This window comes from Cardiocondyla obscurior, unplaced genomic scaffold, assembly GCF_019399895.1.
Source record: "Cardiocondyla obscurior isolate alpha-2009 unplaced genomic scaffold, Cobs3.1 scaffold20_0_355366, whole genome shotgun sequence".
In the NCBI taxonomy this organism is placed as follows: Eukaryota; Metazoa; Arthropoda; class Insecta; order Hymenoptera; family Formicidae; genus Cardiocondyla; species Cardiocondyla obscurior.
Genome location: NW_027228791.1, coordinates 102,247 through 123,224, shown reverse-complemented (window position 1 = coordinate 123,224; position 20,978 = coordinate 102,247). Strand labels below are relative to the sequence as shown.

Sequence of the window (20,978 nt, the reverse complement as noted above, 5' to 3'; positions counted from 1 at the left end):
AGTTTTAACCACTTTTTTTATATTTAGGGAGTTTTGACGACAGTGTGCATAAAATATACAAATAGTAACGATGTAATGGCAGTTTCGACGACAGAGTATATAAAATGTACACATGCTAACGATACAATGGCAGTGTTACGTCCTCAAACTCCACATCTTTTTTTTTCCGATACGCGTTCAATAAATTAGATAAAAAGAGTAAACCGTAACTATTTGGTGACGAGAGAGAACTTCCAGGCTTCCAGAAGAAATAATTTACACTCCGAAATCCTTATCGCCGGATGCTTAAATTAAACTTAAGAACAATCACGGCATAGATACCGACGGAAAATTAAATAGAAAACTCTTCAAGGAGTATTAGAAGAAACCTAAAACGATTTAGAATCAATATCAAATATCTGGCGATAAGTGAAGCACTTGAGATCGCAACTACGAAGTATAAACAAACGAAGGGGGCGAAAGCCCTGCGGTCATAAGAATATGACACGCGACCGGATCCCATAAACAAACGCGACCCGGTGATAACGAAAAGGAGTCCTTAAGAATTTTCTCCCAACTATTAATGACAATATTCTGGAAGGTTGGAAGGAGAAGCCATGCGGACGGAGTTTAGGACAACCGAATTTTTTCTCTCGGGCCAATAGATATCGGGAACTCCTCACCACTAATTAAAAATCGAAAAATGAAAACTAGAGCTTAGGAAAATCAGAGAAGGGATGAGATCCGAATAACCAATAATTAAGAAAAAGAAAAATGGAGGGACACGGCCGGCAAATCAGAGCACTGACTTTTTCAAAAATGAAAATCCGGCGCTAGCCCACCCCTTTTCCAAGGTTATAAAACCGCGTGTTTCAGCGGGACTCGCTCTCATTCAGTCTCTGAAATTTATTCACATACGAACTACCGCCTTCACGTTTTTTGTGTGACTTGTGACTCCGCTGTGTCAACTCGACATTAATAAAGAAGTTGTGAGGGATTCGTCCGAGAGCAACCGAAGACGACAAGAAGTAAGTCTCATTATTTCATTCAACCTTATTACCTCCTCCCCTTTTAAATGGTTCCACTAAAACTCTAAAATTCATATTCCTGAAAAATAAATGACGTGGGTATTGCCAGGGTGCCGTTTGCGTTTTCCGAAGTAGGCATCTCTCTAGAATCCTTTGAATTCTCCGCTGACTCGATTCGGTTAATAAGTCTCCTCCTGTCAGAGGTTACGATATGCTGCCAGTAAATGGTGAATATCAAAACCTTAGCTTGAGTGATGGTCTATCCGGTCAGAGGTACCGGAAGAATCTTTGAGGCGATCTATAAAGAGATCCGGAAGGAAGAATGTGGCGTGTTGCCCTGACATTTTTCCCACTATAATCATTTCATTAAAATCAAATTCAAATTGATACCTTTTAGTGGAATCAAGAAACCTTCGGTCCATTAAGAAAAGCCGCGCCCAAAGGAATCGCAAGATATGGGAGTTGCGAGAATTGGTCCAAACCTTCTTTGTCCAATTCTTATTCGCGGCAGCGCCAAGGGAGGTCGCACCGGAACCTCCAAAAACTAGATCAGAGCGGTCATGGTCTCCTCCGCCTACCGTACCTCCCAACTCGCCGATTAACGGTGAAGACCTTGAGTCAGGGGAGAATACTCCGCCGCGAACACCATCACCGTCGCGTTCGAGGTCAACTTCATCGTCCGAACCTGAGCCGGAGCCGTTCCGCCCTACTTCTCCATCCTACACTCCAGATGTTTCCCTGAATTCCTCCGGACCTACTCCTGGAGTTGCTCCTAGAGCATGCTTCTCTCCCATCCGGTCACCGATTCCTCATCCTGGGGAACCCGAGGAGGTCGACTCCCTCGCCGAGGATGAAACCATCTCATGGTATGAGCCTGACAGCTCGGAACATACCCCTTCCCCCGCCCCGAGCGTAGAATTCCTGGAGGAGCAAGAGGAACCGAGAAAAGTCGTAGACTCTCTCCTCGAACTCCTCCGGAGGACCTGCACTCCGTGGACGGATCCCGTCCCGAAAAGGGCCTATACAATAGGCCCCGATTTATTCGATCCCGAGGAGATCAGGAGAGAGGCCAGGAGGGCGACTCCTGATCATAATATTCTCATTTATTATCCCGGGGTGGAACACCCCTTCTTGGCTCCGATCAGGTTGATCGACAGAGTATTTCCAAGGTCGACAGCCCGGATTACAGAAATAATAGAAATCGATTTAGAATAATGTACACACTCTTAAATTATGTTTGTTAGCTTTAATCTCTGTCTCACTTAAAATAATTAATACATTACCTTTTCTTTTTTTTTTTTTTAATTTAAAATGTTTAAATTATATCTTTTGTTAAGCCCTCTTCCTCTTTCTTTTTATATAATTATTTCACTAAATTCATATAATCTGTTTTTATATTCTAAACTTGTATTTAATTAATATTAAAATTGTCGAACTACCTTATTGAGAACTCTGAAATAGTTATTTCAACTTAACCAAAGTATCTTTTGTTGCTAAAAACCACCTCAAGTTCTATCCCAGGGAATAAGAATTAAATTTTTTTCCCTAAAAAGAACAAATATTACGCGCTAGTTTCTCCACGTAACCGACTCGAACCCATTCCTAGTGCGTTTACGCGTGGCCTCTCCAAATACGCGCCACGCATGGATCGGCTATTACGTCACTCTCCAAGTCTTTTCCTCCTTCTTACCAGTTCTCGTGCCTTTTCTTAAGCATCCGAGAAGCGATTAACGAACTCGCACAATATTTCCATCCCTTGACGTAACAGCAGTTTTGACGACAGTGTATATGAAATGTACTAATGTACACAATGCAATGGCAGTTTTGACGACATTTTTTTTATGTATGGGCAGTTTTGACGACAGTGTTTGTACTTATGCTAACAATGCAATGGCACTTTTAATTTTACATGACCTCAAGTCATTTATACGTCACTAAATTCGAAACCACTGTGTTTTAATATTCAGTAAAACGTATCAATTTTTTTTAATAACTTGTTAGCTTCTGGAATTTTCTTTACGTATTTTATATGTATTACATTTACTTTAGTTTTATTAATGGTTTAATTTCGGAAAATGTACCGTTTTCATTTTTATTCATTATTAGCTTGTGGTAACGTTATTATGAAATGCAGCCCAAGAATATTTTTTACTTTTTTGAAGCTTTTGAATTAAGTAAAGTACTAAATGGCAGTTTTGACGACTTTTTTTATGTATGGGCAGTTCTGAAGACAGTGCGTATACTAATGCTATCAATGCATTGGCAGGTTTGACGACTTTATTTTATGTATGGGCAGTTTTGACGACAGTGCGTATACTAAGGCTAACAATGCATTGGCAGGTTTGACGACTTTTTTTAAATGTATGGGCAGTTTTGACGACAGTGCGTATACTAATGCTAACAATGCATTGGCAGGTTTGACGATTTTTTTTAATGTATGGGCAGTTTTGACGACAGTGCGTATACTAATGTTTTCAATGCATTGGCAGGTTTAATGACTTTTTTTTATGTACGGGCAGTTTTGACGACAGTGCGTATACTAATGCTAACAATGCATTGGCAGATTTGACGACTTTTTTTTTATGTATAGGCAGTTTTGACGACAGTGCGTATACTAATGCTATCAATGCATTGGCAGGTTTGACGACTTTTTTTAATGTATGGGCAGTTTTGACGACATTATTTGTACATATGCTAACAATACAATGGCAGTTTTGGCGACAGTATATATAAAATGTACTAATTCTATGTAGTAAGATCGATATTAACTGCATTCTGAAATTAAATCGTTAAATATACTTAAACGTTTAAGCTTAATTAACATTTTTGTAATAAAAATTTGTTTTGACAAGTCGTCAAAACTGCCTTTATACCACGATGTTTTTGACGCCGGTCATCAAAACTGCCAGGTTATATATGAAAATGTCGTTAAAACTGCCATTGGACATATATATATATATATATATATATATATATATATATATATATATATATATATATAAAGGTTTTTGTTTCTAGTATTGTATTAATTATTTTTCTTAAATATAGTTTTCGTTTACTCACTACAACAATTTTTTGGCGCAGTTGGTAGGACGTGGCGTTTGAGGTTAGAACGCCCATGTGCTATATATTAAGACGAAATGGCTGAGAAAGTACATCAGCCACTCAAATTGTTTGAGATTTTCGATGTGGCTAAAGGTGAAGAGGTAAAATCATATTTTGAGCGTTTCGAATTATACTGCGAAACAATGGACATAAAACGGGAAAAGTGGGCGAAGCTAATTCTCAGCAGCATTGGCGGTGAAGCTTATTCGAAACTGAAAACATTGATCACACCAAGGGAAGTGCGACAATGTGAATATGACAAAATAAAGAAGACTCTCGAGACGCATTTCAGTCCAGCACCTTTAATTGTTATGGAACGCCATAAGTTTAGAGACCGACGACAACGGGAAGAAGAAATTTTTTGTGACTTCTTAGCTGACTTAAAGAAGCTATCAATTCATTGCGGATTTGAAAGCAACGCTAGACTTGAGAAAGAACTACTTGAGCAGATTGTGAGAGGTATCAAGGACGATCGCCTGAGAGCTCATTTTTTGAGTACACCGGATTTGACATTGTAATGCGTTATCAACAAAGTGCTTGCAGAAGAAAAGGCGAAAAGCGAAGCGGCGGCGCTAAAAGTAGCGAGTAATACGTGTAATAGTCAGGTTGCGAAAATTAACGCTAGCTATTATAAAAAAAATTTTGTTAAAAAGACAGGCAAAAGCGGTGAAGCTAGATTAAGTAAAAATTACAATCAAGGTTCGGAAAAACTTTTAATTAAATGTTATAGGTGCGGCAAAGCGGGCCATACTCGAACAAAATGTCTAGTAGATAAGAATATCAAATGTTTTAACTGTAACAAGCTTGGACATGTAGCAAAGATATGTAGGTATGCAACCAGTAAAGAAAGTTCCTCGCGTAAAGAGAGAGTCAAATTTCGTTTACATTAATACTATCAATAATAAAGGTAAAGAGTCTCATTTTTAAAAAATATGTATAACGGTAAAAATTAATAATCACGATTGTTTAATGGAAGTAGACACTGGCAGCCCAGTGAGTATTGTGAGTAAAGAAACCTTACGGAAGATAGCATCTCAGATTAACAAATTAAATAAAGTCAATACTGTTTTCATGTCTTATACAAAGAATCGTATACCGATTTTGGGTAAAACCACGCTATCCATCAATTATAAAGGCCAACATATTAAGGGTGATATATACATAGCAGATAGCGAGTTGAATACTCTATGCGGACGCGAATGGTTGCATAAATTAAAATTAGATTAGTTTGAAATCAATCAGATTCAGTTAATGCATAAGGGAAATGTTAAACAAGAAATTGAAAAATTAATAAATAATTTTGAAAATGTTTTTAAAGATGAAATAGGTTGTCTAAAAGGAATAACTGCAAATATTAAACTTAAGAAAGATTGTAAACCCATACACTTAGGGCCGCGAAAAGTGCCTTATGCCTTGACTGAGCGAGTTAATGACAAAATAAATAAATTAAAAAAACTTGGTATCCTTGAAAAGGTAACATTCGCGGAATGGGCTACGCCGATTGTACCCATTGTAAAGAGCAACGGTAAAGATATCCGTATCTGTGGCGATTACAAAGTAACGATAAACAAACATGTAGTACCAGAGTATCATCCTATATCACATATAGAAGAAATATTGTCAAGTATGCAAGACGCTCAATACTTTGCAAAGTTCGATATCAAAGAAGCTTATTTACATTTATTGACAAACGGAAAAACAGCAGATTTATTGACTATAACTACATTAAAAGGATTATATCGTGTTAAACAATTACTATATGGAATAACTAACGCAACTGCTATATGGCAAAGAACCATGGAGGATTTATTTAGAGAAGTGCCGGGTGTATGTGTATTTTACAATGATGTAAAAATAACAGCAAGTAACAAGACTGAATTCATAGAAAGAATTAAAAAATTTTTAGAAATCTGCGAGAAAAACGGAATTAGGCTTAAAAAAAAAAATGTGAAATAGACTGCGATGCTATTCATTACTTAGGTTATAAATTAGATAAACGCGGGTTACATAAAACAAACGAAAAAAAAAAATCGAAGCTATTGTTAAAGCTAAGAAACCATCTAACGTAACGTGTTAGAAAATAAGAAAATGTAATCTAATATTAGTGCTTTAGAAAACTTCATGCGTTTGAAGACTTTCTCCTTTTTTGCGCCTCTCTTGTTACTTGCTGGCGCCGTATCTTAATTTTATTGCTTGCTGGCGCCGAGAAATTTATAACTGAATATCCGGTCACGTAGACCGTCTGATAAATGTCACTTTTCAAAGAATACGGGCCATCCCGTAACTTGATGCGCCCGTCCTTACGAACAAAGGTAGGGTAACCAGGCATTGCGAGCCTCTGTGCTTTTTCAGTTAGTTGCTGTTGGATTATAAGATATTTTCTTTACACTCATATTACGCGCGCTGGGTAGAGGGCCGTCACTCTCACGTCATTGGACCGAACGCCGCCACATGCGGTGATTGGTCGCTTGAGTTACGTGCACGTGGCCGCTCGACTGCCTGCGGTCTTTATTCTCTCTCTAGTTGCTAACCGCCGAACAGTCAACAAGAGCCAAATCTTGGTAGCATTACTAATTAACTTTTCGCATTTTTTCAGAGTCAATAAGTGAAAATTGACCATTCTGTAGTGTGGCCCGTAAGGGCAGTCTTCCAAGCACTGCCAGGGCATATTCGCATCTGGATGATGCTTGTCTAGGCGTCGGTTCCATACCACGCAAAGAAGATTAACTCGTAAGGGCAGTAAATCCCGATCCTGCCAGGGTTTAGCATTGAGTTGCTTGAGTTTTAAAACCGCATAAAGAGAATACCCGCATACAAAAATAAAACCATCTGGGAAATACACGCATACTTCCAAATAACACTCACTTTTATTTATAAGAGTTCCTTAGGTAATTATTTACTACAATTTATTAACTTTTATTTTCCATTATTATTCCATTATGTTTATTTTTGTATTCTAAAGATTAATCTAACGTTTCTTTTTTCTTTTTGTCTTTTTCTTTTCTTCTCTGTCAAATGTAGTAGCCCAGAGACTTAGTTTTATTTTAATAATAATATAAATTATATTCCTTGTAAGAATAAAGCAATTTGTTTTGCAATATTCAGTCAACCCCTTACTTGCATCCAACTACCTGCTTTATCAAACATTAATTTGGTCCTTCGAGCCGGATCTGGGCTCTACATTATTTGTAATTGAGACGTTTATTCAGTATTTAAAGAAAATAATCTTGTATTATTTCAATGTATAATTTATTCTTTCAGCCTTTTATTTTCTTTACTATCAATATGTGTTTAATTCTATTTTCCGTTTAATTAAAATTAAAGAATATTTAAAGGGGATTATTTTTGATACTTCGCCCCAGATAATTTTATAATCAAAGTGAGATTATAGTTATTTCTTTTTTCTTTCCAAAGTACACAGTTTATAAGCTTGTTCATATTGAAGATGTTACTTTTGCTCATAAAAAACTAGGTTGAACACACATTGGTATCGGTAAATATAAATTGATATTTTACTGCACATGAGTTTTTTAACATATGAATATCAGTTGATTGCAGCTCCTTAAGCGCATCACCGATTATTTATTATTAAGAAATATTATTTCATTATTTGTACATTTTTAACATGTATGCAATTTGTTGTATAATTCTATTTATGTTATTATTGACTTATCTCAGTATAATCATGTAACTTTCCTTCCTGGATTTCATTCTAGATTATTTTACAGGAAATTTAACAAATTGTGAAATTATACAATAGTGGTGGGATCGCTCTGTGACCGAACCAATAACAAACTAAGCGAATTGTTTGATTATTCTGAGCTACCATGACAACTGCAAACTCAAGAGTGGAATTGCAGAAATCTTTGTTTTCTTTAATTCAAAATGCTACAAGTTTCGATGAAAGTGAGGAGGCTTGCACAAACCGACCGTTTTTACAAACTCGACTAGAGATACTAGAACAGAACTGGAGGAGCTTCAACGACAACCATGAAGCAATTTGTTTATCATTGTCAGGAAACTTGGTGGATCAGCAATATATTCGGGAAAAATACTTCGAGCGTGCTCAAGCCTTTTACGCATACGCACGATCCCAATTGATGTCTCAGCTTGAAAGTGTAGAGACACCCTCAATCGCGACGGACTCGGTTCTTTCGGAAAAGGGGGCAACAGCTTCAAAGTTCCCACGCAGCGCCTTGCCCAAAATAAAAATACCGCCATTCTCAGGAGATTATAAAATGTGGAGAGCCTTCCGAGACTTATTTACATCGCTCATAATAAATAACCCTGAATTGTCATTGGTAGAGAAGATGCAGTATTTAAAGATAAGTCTACAGGGGGAAGCAGCCCGATTAGTAATTAACTTATCGGCCTCCGGTGAAAATTTTGATATTGCTTGGACGCTCCTAAACTCCAGGTATGAAAATAAACGTTCATTGATATCAGCTCAGCTGGACAGAATAAGCAGCTGTAAACCGCTTAAAGCTAAGAGTGCCCAAGGTTTGAGGGCGTTACAAACAACATTATTAGAAGCTCTAGGTGCATTACGCGCATTAGACTGTGAAGTAGACAAATGGGATCCGCTGCTTCTCCATCAAGTTACGAAGATGCTGGACGCTGAAACACGTGAAGACTGGGAGCTTAGCATAGGATCATTGAATGATTATCCGACGATGACAACATTCAATAAATTCTTGGACAATCGTACTAGAGCTTTAGAAAATCTGAGTACAAATACACATTATGAACATAATAAGGAGAATCAACGCGTTTACGCAACCACTTCACGCCGAAACACGGCGAAAAATATTGCGCATGCTACCACCTACAACCCGACTCATCAAATTGATTGCCTAATTTGCAAGGAGCAACATCTTTTATCTAAATGTGATAAATACTTGAGGATGAACGCAAAGGATAGAAATAACTTAATTTCTAAAGGAAAAAGATGTTTTAATTGTTTGGGATCACACCAGGTAAAACATTGCAAATCTACAAGGAGATGCCTCTCGTGCGGACGTAAGCATCACACCACATTACATTCCAAGGACACACAGATTAAACATAACCAAGATTCTTCGAGTACTAATTCTAATGTGGCTAACCCTACCGCCTGACTAGAGGCAAGGTCAAGTAATACTCAAACAAGTGAAGCCGATACCGTCTCTGTCCACCTGACCGAAACAGCTGTACCGACACATTCTATAACACTTCTCGCCACGTGTAGAGCGCTACTGAGAAAAAAGGACGGTGAATTCCTGGTGGTCAGATTGTTACTGGACCAAGGTGCTGAGAAGTCCTTGATTGAGGAAGATACGGTGAGACAAGCTGGACTTAAGCGTTATTCAGATTCTACAGCCCTACTGGGTATTGGAGGAGTTATGTCAGGAAAGACAAGGGGACGCGTAACTATACAGCTAAATTCCATTTATGATAAGGGAGTAAAATGTACAATAGACGTTCTTATACTGCCACGCTTGACCGCTAGCATACCCCCTTTTAACCTCAAGAGACGTACATGGCCTCATATTAAGGAACTCCTTCTAGCTGATCCTGACTACGCGAGTAAAGGAAGCATCAACATTATTATTGGCGCCGACCATTTTGGTTTGATAATTAAATATGGACTAATCAAAGGAGATGCCTCGACTCCGTTGGCGCAGGAAACTATTTTTGGTTGGGCGCTTTCTGGTCCAATTTCTTTAGAGCCGAAACTATCTACCAGTATCAATGTACACCACTACACGAGTAATCTCGATTTGAAAAATTTGATTTCTAAATTCTGGAATCAGGAGGAAATTCACAGTACAATAATGCTAAAAAGAGATCCAGGAGAAGAGAAATGCGAGCAACATTTTGTGGCTACTCACTCACGTGACGAAACCGGACGCTACGTCGTCAGACTACCCTTCAAAGAGGATCCGATCACATTAGGAGAATCGAAAGTTAGAGCTCTAGGTTGCCTTAAAAGAATGACGCAAAGATTCGTGAAAGAACCCTCCTACCACGACATGTACGCCGGTGTTATGAATGAACTAAAGAAAATGGGTCATATGATTAAGGCGAATCATTCTGAAGAAAATGCCCATCCCAGCTATTATTTGGCACATCATGGAGTCGTTAGAGAGGAGAGTCGCACAACGAAATTGCGCGTTGTATTTAACGGTTCAGGCAAGACAGATCTTAATCGTTCGCTTAACGATTTTCTCTATACCGGGGAAAGACTACATACAGACATAACAGAAATCCTCCTGTGGATTCGCACACATAAAATTTTATTTGCTACGGACATACAAAAGATGTTCAGGCAAATAAGACTTAACGAAAAGGACTGGGATTTCCAAAGAATATGGTGGCAAGAGGAAGATGGATGTTTCAACATTTACAAGCTTACTACAGTGACATTTGGGCTGAATTGTGCGCCGTTCCTTGCGTTACGCACCCTCCAGCAGTTGATAGAGGATGAAGGGTGTCGATACCCTTTGGCGATCACACCGATGAGTAAAGGAAGATATGTAGACGACATCTTCGGAGGCGCGGAGACTATCACGGAAGCTGAAGAGACCATACAACAGCTGATAAAACTATGCCAAGCGGGGCATTTCCCTCTACAAAAGTGGAATTGTAATGTTCCAGAGATTCTCCCTGATCAAAGCGGCAACACCTCAGCGATAGTCGAGCCAGACGCGACATATCAGAAAATCTTAGGTCTTATATGGGTGCCCGACACCGATCTCTTCTGTTTCTCAGTTAAGACCTCAAACGCCAACCTAATAACGAAACGAGTGATTGCTTCGGAAATAGCCAAGCTTTATGACCCTATTGGTTTAAGTGCTCCAATATTGATTCGAGCTAAAATCATGCTACAGGAATTATGGTGTTTAAAGATAGATTGGGACGATCCGTTACCACATGTTTTAGAGGAACGCTGGAAACAGTTTCGAAATGAACTATTAGACTTGAATCAACTAACTATTCCAAGATGGATAAAAAACGCCCGTTCTCACAGTGTCATAGAATTACATGGATTCGCTGATGCATCGCAACAGGCGATGGCTGCAGTTCTTTATGCGAGAGTGACCGCATACGACGGTACCGTCACCACACAATTAATCTGTGCCAAGACGAAAGTGGCTCCTATCAAGAGACTGAGTATTCCAAGGCTAGAGCTTACAGCCGCTCTAATATTAACGCGTTTAATTAAAGTAAATATAAGAGCTCTCGACTTGCCAGTGAATGATATATTCTGCTGGTCAGATTCTGCAGTCACAATTGCTTGGGTGAATTCCTCACCGACGCGTTGGAAGGAATACGTTCAAAATCGGGTGGCAGAGATTCACAATTTGCTTCCAGACAGCAAGTGGAATTTTATACCCGGCAAGGAAAACCCTGCCGACTGTGCGACTCGGGGAATTAAGGCGCATCAACTAATACAGAATCAGTTGTGGTGGAAAGGACCTGAGTGGTTAGCGAGATCAATCGAGTACTGGCCATCTCAAAAGACAAAATTAAGGTTACCTAGTAACTGCAATGTGGAAGAAAGGGCAAACAAGATTATGGTCGCTACGGTTAACACTCTCTCTTACTGGAATCTCCTGGATAAGTATTCATCCTTCATCAAGTTGGTGCGCGTTATTGCGACATGCTTACGATTCAAGGATGCGTTACAGAAAAAACAGAAATCATCTCCTAAACATTATCCGTTAACGGTAGAAGAAATCGAGCATAGTAAAAGAAAGATTATCGCATACATACAAGGGATTTGGTTTCCGCACGAATTCAAGCTTCTATCAAGAAATATGTCCTTGCCGAATTCTAACGCCTTATTACGCCTCACGCCTTTCATCGACGGGGAAGGTTTAATACGGGTCGGAGGACGCCTACAAAATGCGCCAATAGATGAAGCATCAAAGCATCCGATAATCTTGCCAAAAAAATCACCCGTCACTACTTTAATAATTAATGATGCACACAGACGAACCTTACATGGAGGCACGCAACTTACGCTCAGTTACACCAGGTTGAAATACTGGATAGTAGGAGGCAGGGCTACAATTCGTTCTCACATCTTAAAGTGCGTACGTTGCACGCGTTATAGAGCCTTGAGGGCCAAACAATTGATGGGACAGTTGCCTCGGACTCGTGTTACTCCGTCAAGACCTTTCTTGAATACAGGATTGGATTACGCTGGCCCAATCACGTTAAAAACTTGGAAAGGGCGGGCGGCCCGAACATACAAGGGATACCTTGCCATTTTTATTTGTATGGTCAGCTCAGCGGTCCACATAGAAGTAGTCACAGACTACACAAGTAGCGGCTTTTTAGCCGCATTCAAGCGTTTTATTGGAAGACGCGGTATTTGTGCCACCCTACACAGCGATTGCGGAACAAACTTTACGGGTGCCAACGCGGAGCTTAGAAAGCTCTTTGATTCAACTTCCAGTGAGTTAAAGAACCTTGCGTCGCTTTTAGCAAACGACGGCACTCTATGGAAAGTTAATCCGCCATCAGCTCCGCATTTCGGGGGAAAGTGGGAATCATCTGTTAAGTCAGTTAAATTCCACCTTAAACGACTACTTGGGGACATTACCTTAACTTACGAGGAGTTAAATACAGTTATTATTCAAGTTGAAGCGGTGCTCAATTCGAGACCCATATGCCCGTTAACAGAAGACGCAGAAGATCTTTCAGTCTTAACACCTAGCCATTTTTTGATTGGAGAATCACTTTCCGTTGTACCCGAACCGGATTTGTCCAACGAACCACTTTCCAGGTTGTCACGATGGCAAAAGTTGCGACAGATCATAGATCTCTTTTGGAGAAAATGGTCGCAAGAGTACATACAAAGACTTCAAGCAAAGGCGAAATGGCATCATCCGAGTAATGAAATAAAAGAAGGGTCTATGGTGCTTCTGGTCGATGATAGATACCCTCCCGGGAAATGGCCGTTGGCGAGAGTAGTAAAAACACATCCCGGAGAAGATGGCTTAATAAGGGTTGTTACATTGAAAACAGCAGTTTCTACCTTCAAGCGCCCAATCGCTAAAATCTGCATTTTATCAATAGATACAACAGAGGATTATTCGACGAAAGCCTTGTCGAAGGCGGGCGGTATGTTGGATTATAAGATATTTTCTTTACACTCATATTACGCGCGCTGGGTAGAGGGCCGTCACTCTCACGTCATTGGACCGAACGCCGCCACATGCGGTGATTGGTCGCTTGAGTTACGTGCACGTGGCCGCTCGACTGCCTGCGGTCTTTATTCTCTCTCTAGTTGCTAACCGCCGAACAGTCAACAAGAGCCAAATCTTGGTAGCATTACTAATTAACTTTTCGCATTTTTTCAGAGTCAATAAGTGAAAATTGACCATTCTGTAGTGTGGCCCGTAAGGGCAGTCTTCCAAGCACTGCCAGGGCATATTCGCATCTGGATGATGCTTGTCTAGGCGTCGGTTCCATACCACGCAAAGAAGATTAACTCGTAAGGGCAGTAAATCCCGATCCTGCCAGGGTTTAGCATTGAGTTGCTTGAGTTTTAAAACCGCATAAAGAGAATACCCGCATACAAAAATAAAACCATCTGGGAAATACACGCATACTTCCAAATAACACTCACTTTTATTTATAAGAGTTCCTTAGGTAATTATTTACTACAATTTATTAACTTTTATTTTCCATTATTATTCCATTATGTTTATTTTTGTATTCTAAAGATTAATCTAACGTTTCTTTTTTCTTTTTGTCTTTTTCTTTTCTTCTCTGTCAAATGTAGTAGCCCAGAGACTTAGTTTTATTTTAATAATAATATAAATTATATTCCTTGTAAGAATAAAGCAATTTGTTTTGCAATATTCAGTCAACCCCTTACTTGCATCCAACTACCTGCTTTATCAAACAGTTGCTCTCTGTATTCCAATGCAGATAGATCGTGCTACTTATGCTACTTAGCAAAGAAATTGTCAGCTGCGACATAACTGCTTTAAGTTTTGCGTGCTTAATACACTTGCCAGGCCTGTTCGCGTGCCACAAGGCCAGCAAGCTTTTGTCATTTAATATTTTACTATTTTTTATCCCTATTATTTTTTGTATAATTTTTCGCTTCTTTAATAAATAAACTATAATTCACTTTTGGAAATTTTGGTGAAGTGTTATTGGAAACTCTAACATTTTTTGGTCCTTCGAGCCAGATAGTGTAAATCAGTGCGGAATTTATACTATTCAAGTTTACAACAATTTACTACAATGAGTCAGAAACACGAAACATTAATTAATAACCAACAGGAGTTGTACAGCCGCATTGCAAGAACCGTAGACAATTTGCGTAAGCTGGGAACAGCAAAAATAACAGCTAGTGCAATAGAAATTAGAATCAATCAGCTGGATGTCAATTGGGCAAAATTTGAAAAGGTTCATGATCAACTAAGAGATGAACATTGAGAACAAGTGAAAACCCATGCCTACATTACTAAAGATCATTATGCAGGCGTGGAAGAAGTTTATTACAATCAGCGGGCTACTTTGGAAGAAATGATGTTAACATTGTCGCCCTCAGCAGGGTCTTCAAGAACACCGGAATCTCTTCGAAGCCAATTACCAAGGTTGCAATTTCCTACCTTTTCGGGACGCTTCGAGGATTGGCCGAATATTAAAGATCTTTTCCAGTCAATAGTGGGAACTGATAACTCATTGCAAGAAATACAAAAATTTCACTACTTAAGAAGCAGTCTTAAGGGGGAAGCGGAACAATTAACAAGAAACATCCCAACAACTGCAGGGAATTACGAACGTGTGTGGACCATGCTTCAGGAACACTACAAAAATAAGCGTTTGCTCGTGCGCTCCGTGCTTACCACTTTTTCAAATTTGCCGAAAATGAAAGGAGAAAGTGCATCTGAATTGCGAAAAATCTTTAATGGAATGCTGCAAACCGTTGCTGCATTAGAGGGAGTCCAGAGGCCCGTAGCAGAGAACGATTTATTTGTGCATCAAATAATTGAACTTTTCGATTCTCATACACGTAAAGAGTGGGAGTCGGTTATTGGAAATACCACAAATCCTCCATGCTATGAAGAACTGAGAGTGTTTATGGAGAATCATCTCCGAACCTTGGAAGCAATCCAGCCGACGGGGCGTGATTTATTGACTAAAACTGCATCTGGATTCCGAGCCACGCGAGCACTTGTTACTAACCCAGCTCCGTTGCAGAGCGGAGGTTAGCCGAACACGTGTTTTTTGTGCTACGGACAACATTATATTCTGGCCTGCCCGGAATTTCAAAAAAAGGGGCCTAGTGCGCGTAAAGAATTCGCAATTGAGCATCGCTTGTGTTTCAACTGCTTCGGAAACCATCGAATCAATTTGTGTCCTTCTACCAGAAGCTGCTCCTATTGTAAAGAAAGCCATCATTCAACAATCCATGAGGCCTGTTCATCCGGAAGTATGCGAACCAGAATCAATGCTTCCGCAGCAGAGCACCGAGCCGCAGAGCACCGAGCCGCAGAGCATCGTGTCGCAGGGCACTGAGCCGTTGAGCACCGAGCATCAGAGGAGTTCAACGCATCCAGCAGCAGGAACATCAACACCGGGACGGCGCCGCCGAAATACTCGGAAGCAGCCGAAAAACCAGCCGAAACCAGCACCAAAGGAGCAGTGGCTCTCCACTTGCGTAATCTCGTAGAGCGAAAACGAGTTTTGCTTGCGACTGCCAGGGTCTTCGTTACAGATAACTTTGGCAAAAAACAAGTCGTGCGTGCGCTAATTGATCCGGGTTCAGAGGTCTCGCTTGTTTCTGAATCTCTAATGCAAAAGTTAAAGCTTCCGCAGTTTTTAGATTCCACGCCTATTTTCGGAATTGGTGGAGCAATAAATACACATGCTCGTGGTCGGGTAATATTTAAAATAGAATCCGGAACAAAAACTCCGTTTTCACTACAAATCACAGCATTAATTTGGTCTCGACTTACCGCCTTAGGAATTAGTTTAGAAAATGTGCATAGAGGAATGGCAGCATTTAAGCGGATTAGAGCTAGCAGACCCAGATTTTAGAGCCTCTTTAAATATTGAATTGATCTTAGGTGCGGAAGTAAATGCTATTATACTAGAAGAAGGAATTCGTAAGGGAAATATAAACGCTCCGGTTGCAATAAAAATCGCGCTAGGATGGGTGCTTTCCGGAACGGCGGGCGGTGAATCGACAGGCAAAGGCGTAACCGTACATAATTGCAGCACGGGAATAGATTTGTCCGATTTAGTTAAGCAATTTTGGCAGCAGGAGGAAGTAAAAACGTCTCTTCCGGCTTTAACTGCAGAAGAAATTAAATGTGAAAAACACTTTGTAGACTCATCGCCGTGATGAGACAGGACGCTATATAATTCGGTTACCTTTTTTGAACAAGGACGCAGTTCCAAATTTTAAAAACTCCCGTTCAATAGCTATTAAAATGCTTCAAGCCTTGGAAAAACGATTAAGCAAACAACCGCAGATTCGTAAATTATATAATGACTTCATGACAGAATATCAACAGCTCGAGCATATGACTAAAGTAATTTCACCCGCGCCGTCGGACAAAATGTGCTGCTATTTACCACATCATTGCGTAATCAAGTCAGCAGAGGAAAAAATTAAGATACGCGTAGTTTTTAACTGATCAGCCCAAATGGCTCAAAATATAAGTTTAAATCAAGTCTTGCTAACGGGTAAAAAATTGCTGCCAGAATTGCCTGCTATAATAACTAATTGGCGCCGACATCGATTCGCATTAGTAGCGGATATAGAAAAAATGTATAGACAAATATTAGTTGCCGACGCTGATAAAAATATGCAACGTATTGTCTGGCGTAATGACCCTGCTGAGAATATAAACGATTTTCAGTTAAACACTTTAACTTATGGGCTTGCTTGCTCACCATTTGTAGCCCTGCGAGTAATGCAACAACTCGCGGAGGATGAAAAGGAAAAATTTTCTATAGGCGCTTCCGTGTTGCGCTCGGAAACTTACATGGACGATATCCTTACCGGAGCAAGCTCTGTACCCGAAATACGCGCTTTGATAAAAGATTTAGTTGCGATTTGCATGGCGGGCGGTTTTCCTTTAAAAAAGTGGGCTGCGAGCTCAAAATTAATAGAAGACATAATTCCCAAAACAAAGCATCAAAATCAGCCTGTCGTTTGGCAATCCGTTGAGGGACATTCGATTTTAGGAATGCGATGGAATCCTAGAACGGATATGTTTGCATTTCACATCCATTTAATTGCAGAAAAAATATACACAAAAAGGAAAGTCCTATCAGAAGTTGCACAACTGTTTGATCCGCTTGGGTGGCTAGCACCAGTTATCATTCGCGCAAAAATTTTTATTCAAACATTATGGTTAAAGAATTTAGATTGAGATGAACTTCTGCCGAAAGAAGAGCAAGATTTTTGGTTAAAATTTCAAGCGGAACTCTCTGAATTACAAAAAATTGCCTTGCCTCGCTGGATAAATATTCTTGCCTCAAATTGTAGTATAGAAATCCACGGATTTTCAGATGCATCCAAGAGAGCCATTGCTGCGGTTGTCTATTTACGAGTAATATGGACTAGTCCGGACGAATATGATGATTTTCATTTTTCCAAAATTTCGCTTTTGCAATCAAAAACTAAAGTTGCTCCTTTAAAAACTGTTTCCTTACCGCGATTAGAATTAAATGCCGCCGCTCTATTAGTACGTCTAGTAAATAAAATAAAACTTGCTGCGAGTTTCAAGATTAATAGAGTTTATTTATGGTCCGATTCTACGGTTACTTTAGCTTGGATACGAGGACATTCTTCGCGCTGGTCAACATATGTAGCTAATAAAGTAACTGAAATACAAGAAACATTGCCTGATGCTCAATGGAAACACGTGTCCGGTGACGAAAACCCAGCCGATTGTGCGTCGCGAGGAATTTCTCCGTCAGAGCTAGCAGGCAACCCGCTGTGGTGGACCGGGCCGGCTTGGTTATCACCATACGATGAATTAGATGCGAGATTATTTCATCAAGAAATTCCTCGAACACATGAGAAAGAACGACCTGCTAGGGTACATATAGTTGAAAGCAAAAATCAGGAAAACGAAATGCTATTGCGATTTTCTTCTCTAACATAACGGAAGTAAAATCCTTTTGTTGCACCGCAACCGGTGCACGGGGTCCGTCCTTCGGGATCCGATGGGAAAGGGCGATAAAATTTGAATAAAGAAATACACTTTGTTTTTATTTGGCTTTGTGTTATAATTTCTTCGTTTCCCTCAATTTTTCCTTGGTTGGTTCGGTGCGCGTTCCGGCGTTGTCACACGTCCTCGGCTCCGCGAGGTTTCCTCTTTCACGGCGCGCGATCGAACTTGAATCACTACGCGGTATCGTTTTACTACACGGACTCTGACGTGACTGCCCGTCCGTGACGGTCCGCGGTTATTTAATAGTGACGCTGGGCCTTGGCGTCATCGGGTGCAATGCCGAACTTCGGTTGTTCGGCGAATGCAACCTTAGCGATTTCGGCAATAAGTTCTTGCAATTGTTTCTCTCTTTTATTTCTTATTATTTAATTGTTTAAGAAGGTTTGCTGATATCGCATCCTCCGATGTTATTTTATTACGAGATCTTATGCCGAAATACTTTGCGTCATGTTCCGTGTTGTAACGGGGTTCGGGTTACAACACTTTCTAGGAATAGTAAATTATTATAACCGATTCATTCCGAACGCGTCTAATGTACTACACCCAATTTACGAATTGTTAAAGAAAGAAAAAGAATTCCAATGGACAAAAAATTGTGATCAAGCCTTTCAAGCAATTAAAAAAGAAATTGCAAGTTCGCGAACATTATGTCATTTTGATCCGAAGAAAACTATTATACTAGCGATTGACGCGAGTGCTTATGGGTTGAGTGCGACTTTAAGCCACCGTTTTCCGGACGGATCTGATTGACCCATAGCTTTTGTAAGCAGAAGGTTAAATAATACAGAACGTAATTACTCACAAATTGATAAAGAAGCTTTAGGCATTTTTTGGGGCATAAAAAAATTCTTTAATTATTTATATGATCGAAAATTTATTCTTCAAACAGATCATAAACCGTTACAGTCAATATTCGCACCAGATAAAGCATTACCTATAATGAGTGCAATCAGAATGCTCCATTACGCGATTTTTCTATCTGGATTTTTATACAAAACAGAGTACCGTAAAACGAATAACCACGCAAATGCTGACTTTTGCTCACGATTTCCAGTCAAAAAAGAGTTAAAAGAATACACTGACAAACCAATGTTATTTGAATTAAACCAGATTGCAACTCTCCCAATAACAGCATCAGAAATAGCAAGAAAAACGAAAAAAGATAATAAATTATCAAAGTTATACAAGACAATTTTTAAGAGGGAGGGAGCTGAAAATAATGCAGCCGAATATTCTATACAACAAGGTTGTTTAATAAAGGGAATGAGAGTAGTAATTCCGAAAACACTCAGGAAAAGAATTCTGAATAAATTGCATGAAGGACATATTGGGACTTCAAAGATAAACGCAATTGCAAGATTCTACTGTTATTGGCGTAAGATGGATGAGGATATAAAAAAAATTACAAAAAATTGTAACCCATGTATGTTAGAGCGTAATAATCCAAAGAAAGATATTATTAATCCATGGGAATATCCGAACGTTCCGTGGTATCGAATACACATTGATTTTGCGGGGCCGATAAAAGAAACTTATTTTTTAATTATAGTAGACGCGTATAGCAAATGGCTAGAAGTGTACCCTGTAAATAAGATAACGAGTACTGTAACGATCGATTGTTTGCGTGACTGTTTCGCGAGATTTGGGTTGCCTGTAATACTTGTAAGTGATAATGGTTCAAGCTTGGTATCCAACGAATTTAAGAAATTTCTTAGAGAAAATACAATTAAACACGTTACGAGCGCGCCGTATCACCCGTGTTCTAATGGTCTGGCGGAACGCGGAGTACAGACTGTTAAAGTAGGCTTAAGAAAATTAGTGGATACAAGCGGATCTATACAGACTAAACTTGCGAATTTTTTAATACATTATCGACGGGCTCCTCACAGCGCAACTAATAAATCACCAGCACAATTAATGTTTAATAGGAGCATCTGTACATGTCTAGATTTCATAGTACCTAGTCTTAAGAATTGTATATATAAGTATAATGACAAAATGTGTTCACGCGTGACTAGAAAGAAGGATCAGATATTTCAAATAGGTGAAACTGTCCAATTTAGAATGTACAGTAATAAGGAAGAAAAATGGCAAATAGGTCAGATCGTAGAAAGAAAGGGATCTTGCGTATACATTATTAAAGCGAATAATAAAACTTTTAAAAGACATGCGAATTAAATAATATAGGAGAATTAATATATATATATATATATTGACACGCGAGACCCACTCGATCACGGCCTGATCGAGTTAATACACGAGGCTCGGCGCCGCGGAAGCATTTCGCGAGCGAGCGGGCCCGTCCGCACGGCGCTATTGACGAGGCAGTTACTCGAAATTTAGCTTATATAGATTATTATTATTAAAACGGTTGTGCGAATAAGTGACTAATTATTATCAAATCCTACAATTGGGGGCTCGTCCTAATTTGAGAGTGCAAAACTAATACGCGATGAAAGAAGTGAGTGACCTTTCAATGAAGGAGTTCAAAAAATTTTTTAAAGCGAAAGGATTGTTATCCACCGGCTCAAAATTAGAATTGATAAAGCGGATACAGGCCGTAGATCCTGAAGGTGACCAAATAGCGAAGTGGAAGCGAGAGGAGACGAATAAAACGCGGGAAGAAGAGTTCGATACAGTGGTGGATCCGGGAGCAGAGAGTGTTGCA

At 39.5% G+C, this 20,978-nt stretch overlaps 3 protein-coding genes across 3 annotated transcripts; all 3 read left to right on the top strand.

Moving 5' to 3' along the window:
* The first annotated feature begins 7,939 nt into the window (after positions 1-7,939).
* On the top strand, positions 7,940-13,482 carry LOC139112674 (uncharacterized). The gene is made up of 3 exons (XM_070673748.1): positions 7,940-9,131; positions 9,234-13,223; positions 13,463-13,482. The coding sequence occupies exons 1-3, from the start codon at positions 7,940-7,942 to the stop codon at positions 13,480-13,482; spliced, it is 5,202 nt and encodes a 1,733-aa protein (XP_070529849.1).
* Positions 13,483-14,418: 936 nt separating this feature from the next.
* LOC139112673 (uncharacterized) lies at positions 14,419-16,660 on the top strand. The gene is made up of 3 exons (XM_070673747.1): positions 14,419-15,194; positions 15,333-15,631; positions 15,680-16,660. Exons 1-3 carry the CDS (start codon positions 14,643-14,645, stop codon positions 16,158-16,160), a joined length of 1,332 nt encoding a protein of 443 aa, XP_070529848.1. The 5' UTR covers positions 14,419-14,642; the 3' UTR covers positions 16,161-16,660.
* A 111-nt stretch (positions 16,661-16,771) lies between these two features.
* Positions 16,772-18,241, top strand: LOC139112672 (uncharacterized). The gene is made up of 2 exons (XM_070673746.1): positions 16,772-17,343; positions 17,620-18,241. Exons 1-2 carry the CDS (start codon positions 16,772-16,774, stop codon positions 18,239-18,241), a joined length of 1,194 nt encoding a protein of 397 aa, XP_070529847.1.
* The last annotated feature ends 2,737 nt before the right edge of the window (positions 18,242-20,978 follow it).

What these genes read in the sequence shown, in the direction of transcription:
- LOC139112673 (XM_070673747.1), top strand. Translation starts at nt 14,643, where the DNA reads ATGATGTTAACATTGTCGCCCTCAGCAGGGTCTTCAAGAACACCGGAA. An exon ending in CATGCTATGAAGAACTGAGA is followed by an intron (nt 15,195 to 15,332) that starts GTGTTTATGGAG and finishes AGCGGAGGTTAG; the next exon opens with CCGAACACGTGTTTTTTGTG. An exon ending in GCAGAGCATCGTGTCGCAGG is followed by an intron (nt 15,632 to 15,679) that starts GCACTGAGCCGT and finishes CAACGCATCCAG; the next exon opens with CAGCAGGAACATCAACACCG.
- LOC139112674 (XM_070673748.1), top strand. Translation starts at nt 7,940, where the DNA reads ATGACAACTGCAAACTCAAGAGTGGAATTGCAGAAATCTTTGTTTTCT. An exon ending in GAGATGCCTCTCGTGCGGAC is followed by an intron (nt 9,132 to 9,233) that starts GTAAGCATCACA and finishes CCGCCTGACTAG; the next exon opens with AGGCAAGGTCAAGTAATACT. An exon ending in AGCCTTGTCGAAGGCGGGCG is followed by an intron (nt 13,224 to 13,462) that starts GTATGTTGGATT and finishes GCATTTTTTCAG; the next exon opens with AGTCAATAAGTGAAAATTGA.
- LOC139112672 (XM_070673746.1), top strand. Translation starts at nt 16,772, where the DNA reads ATGGCTCAAAATATAAGTTTAAATCAAGTCTTGCTAACGGGTAAAAAA. An exon ending in TGGAATCCTAGAACGGATAT is followed by an intron (nt 17,344 to 17,619) that starts GTTTGCATTTCA and finishes CTCAAATTGTAG; the next exon opens with TATAGAAATCCACGGATTTT.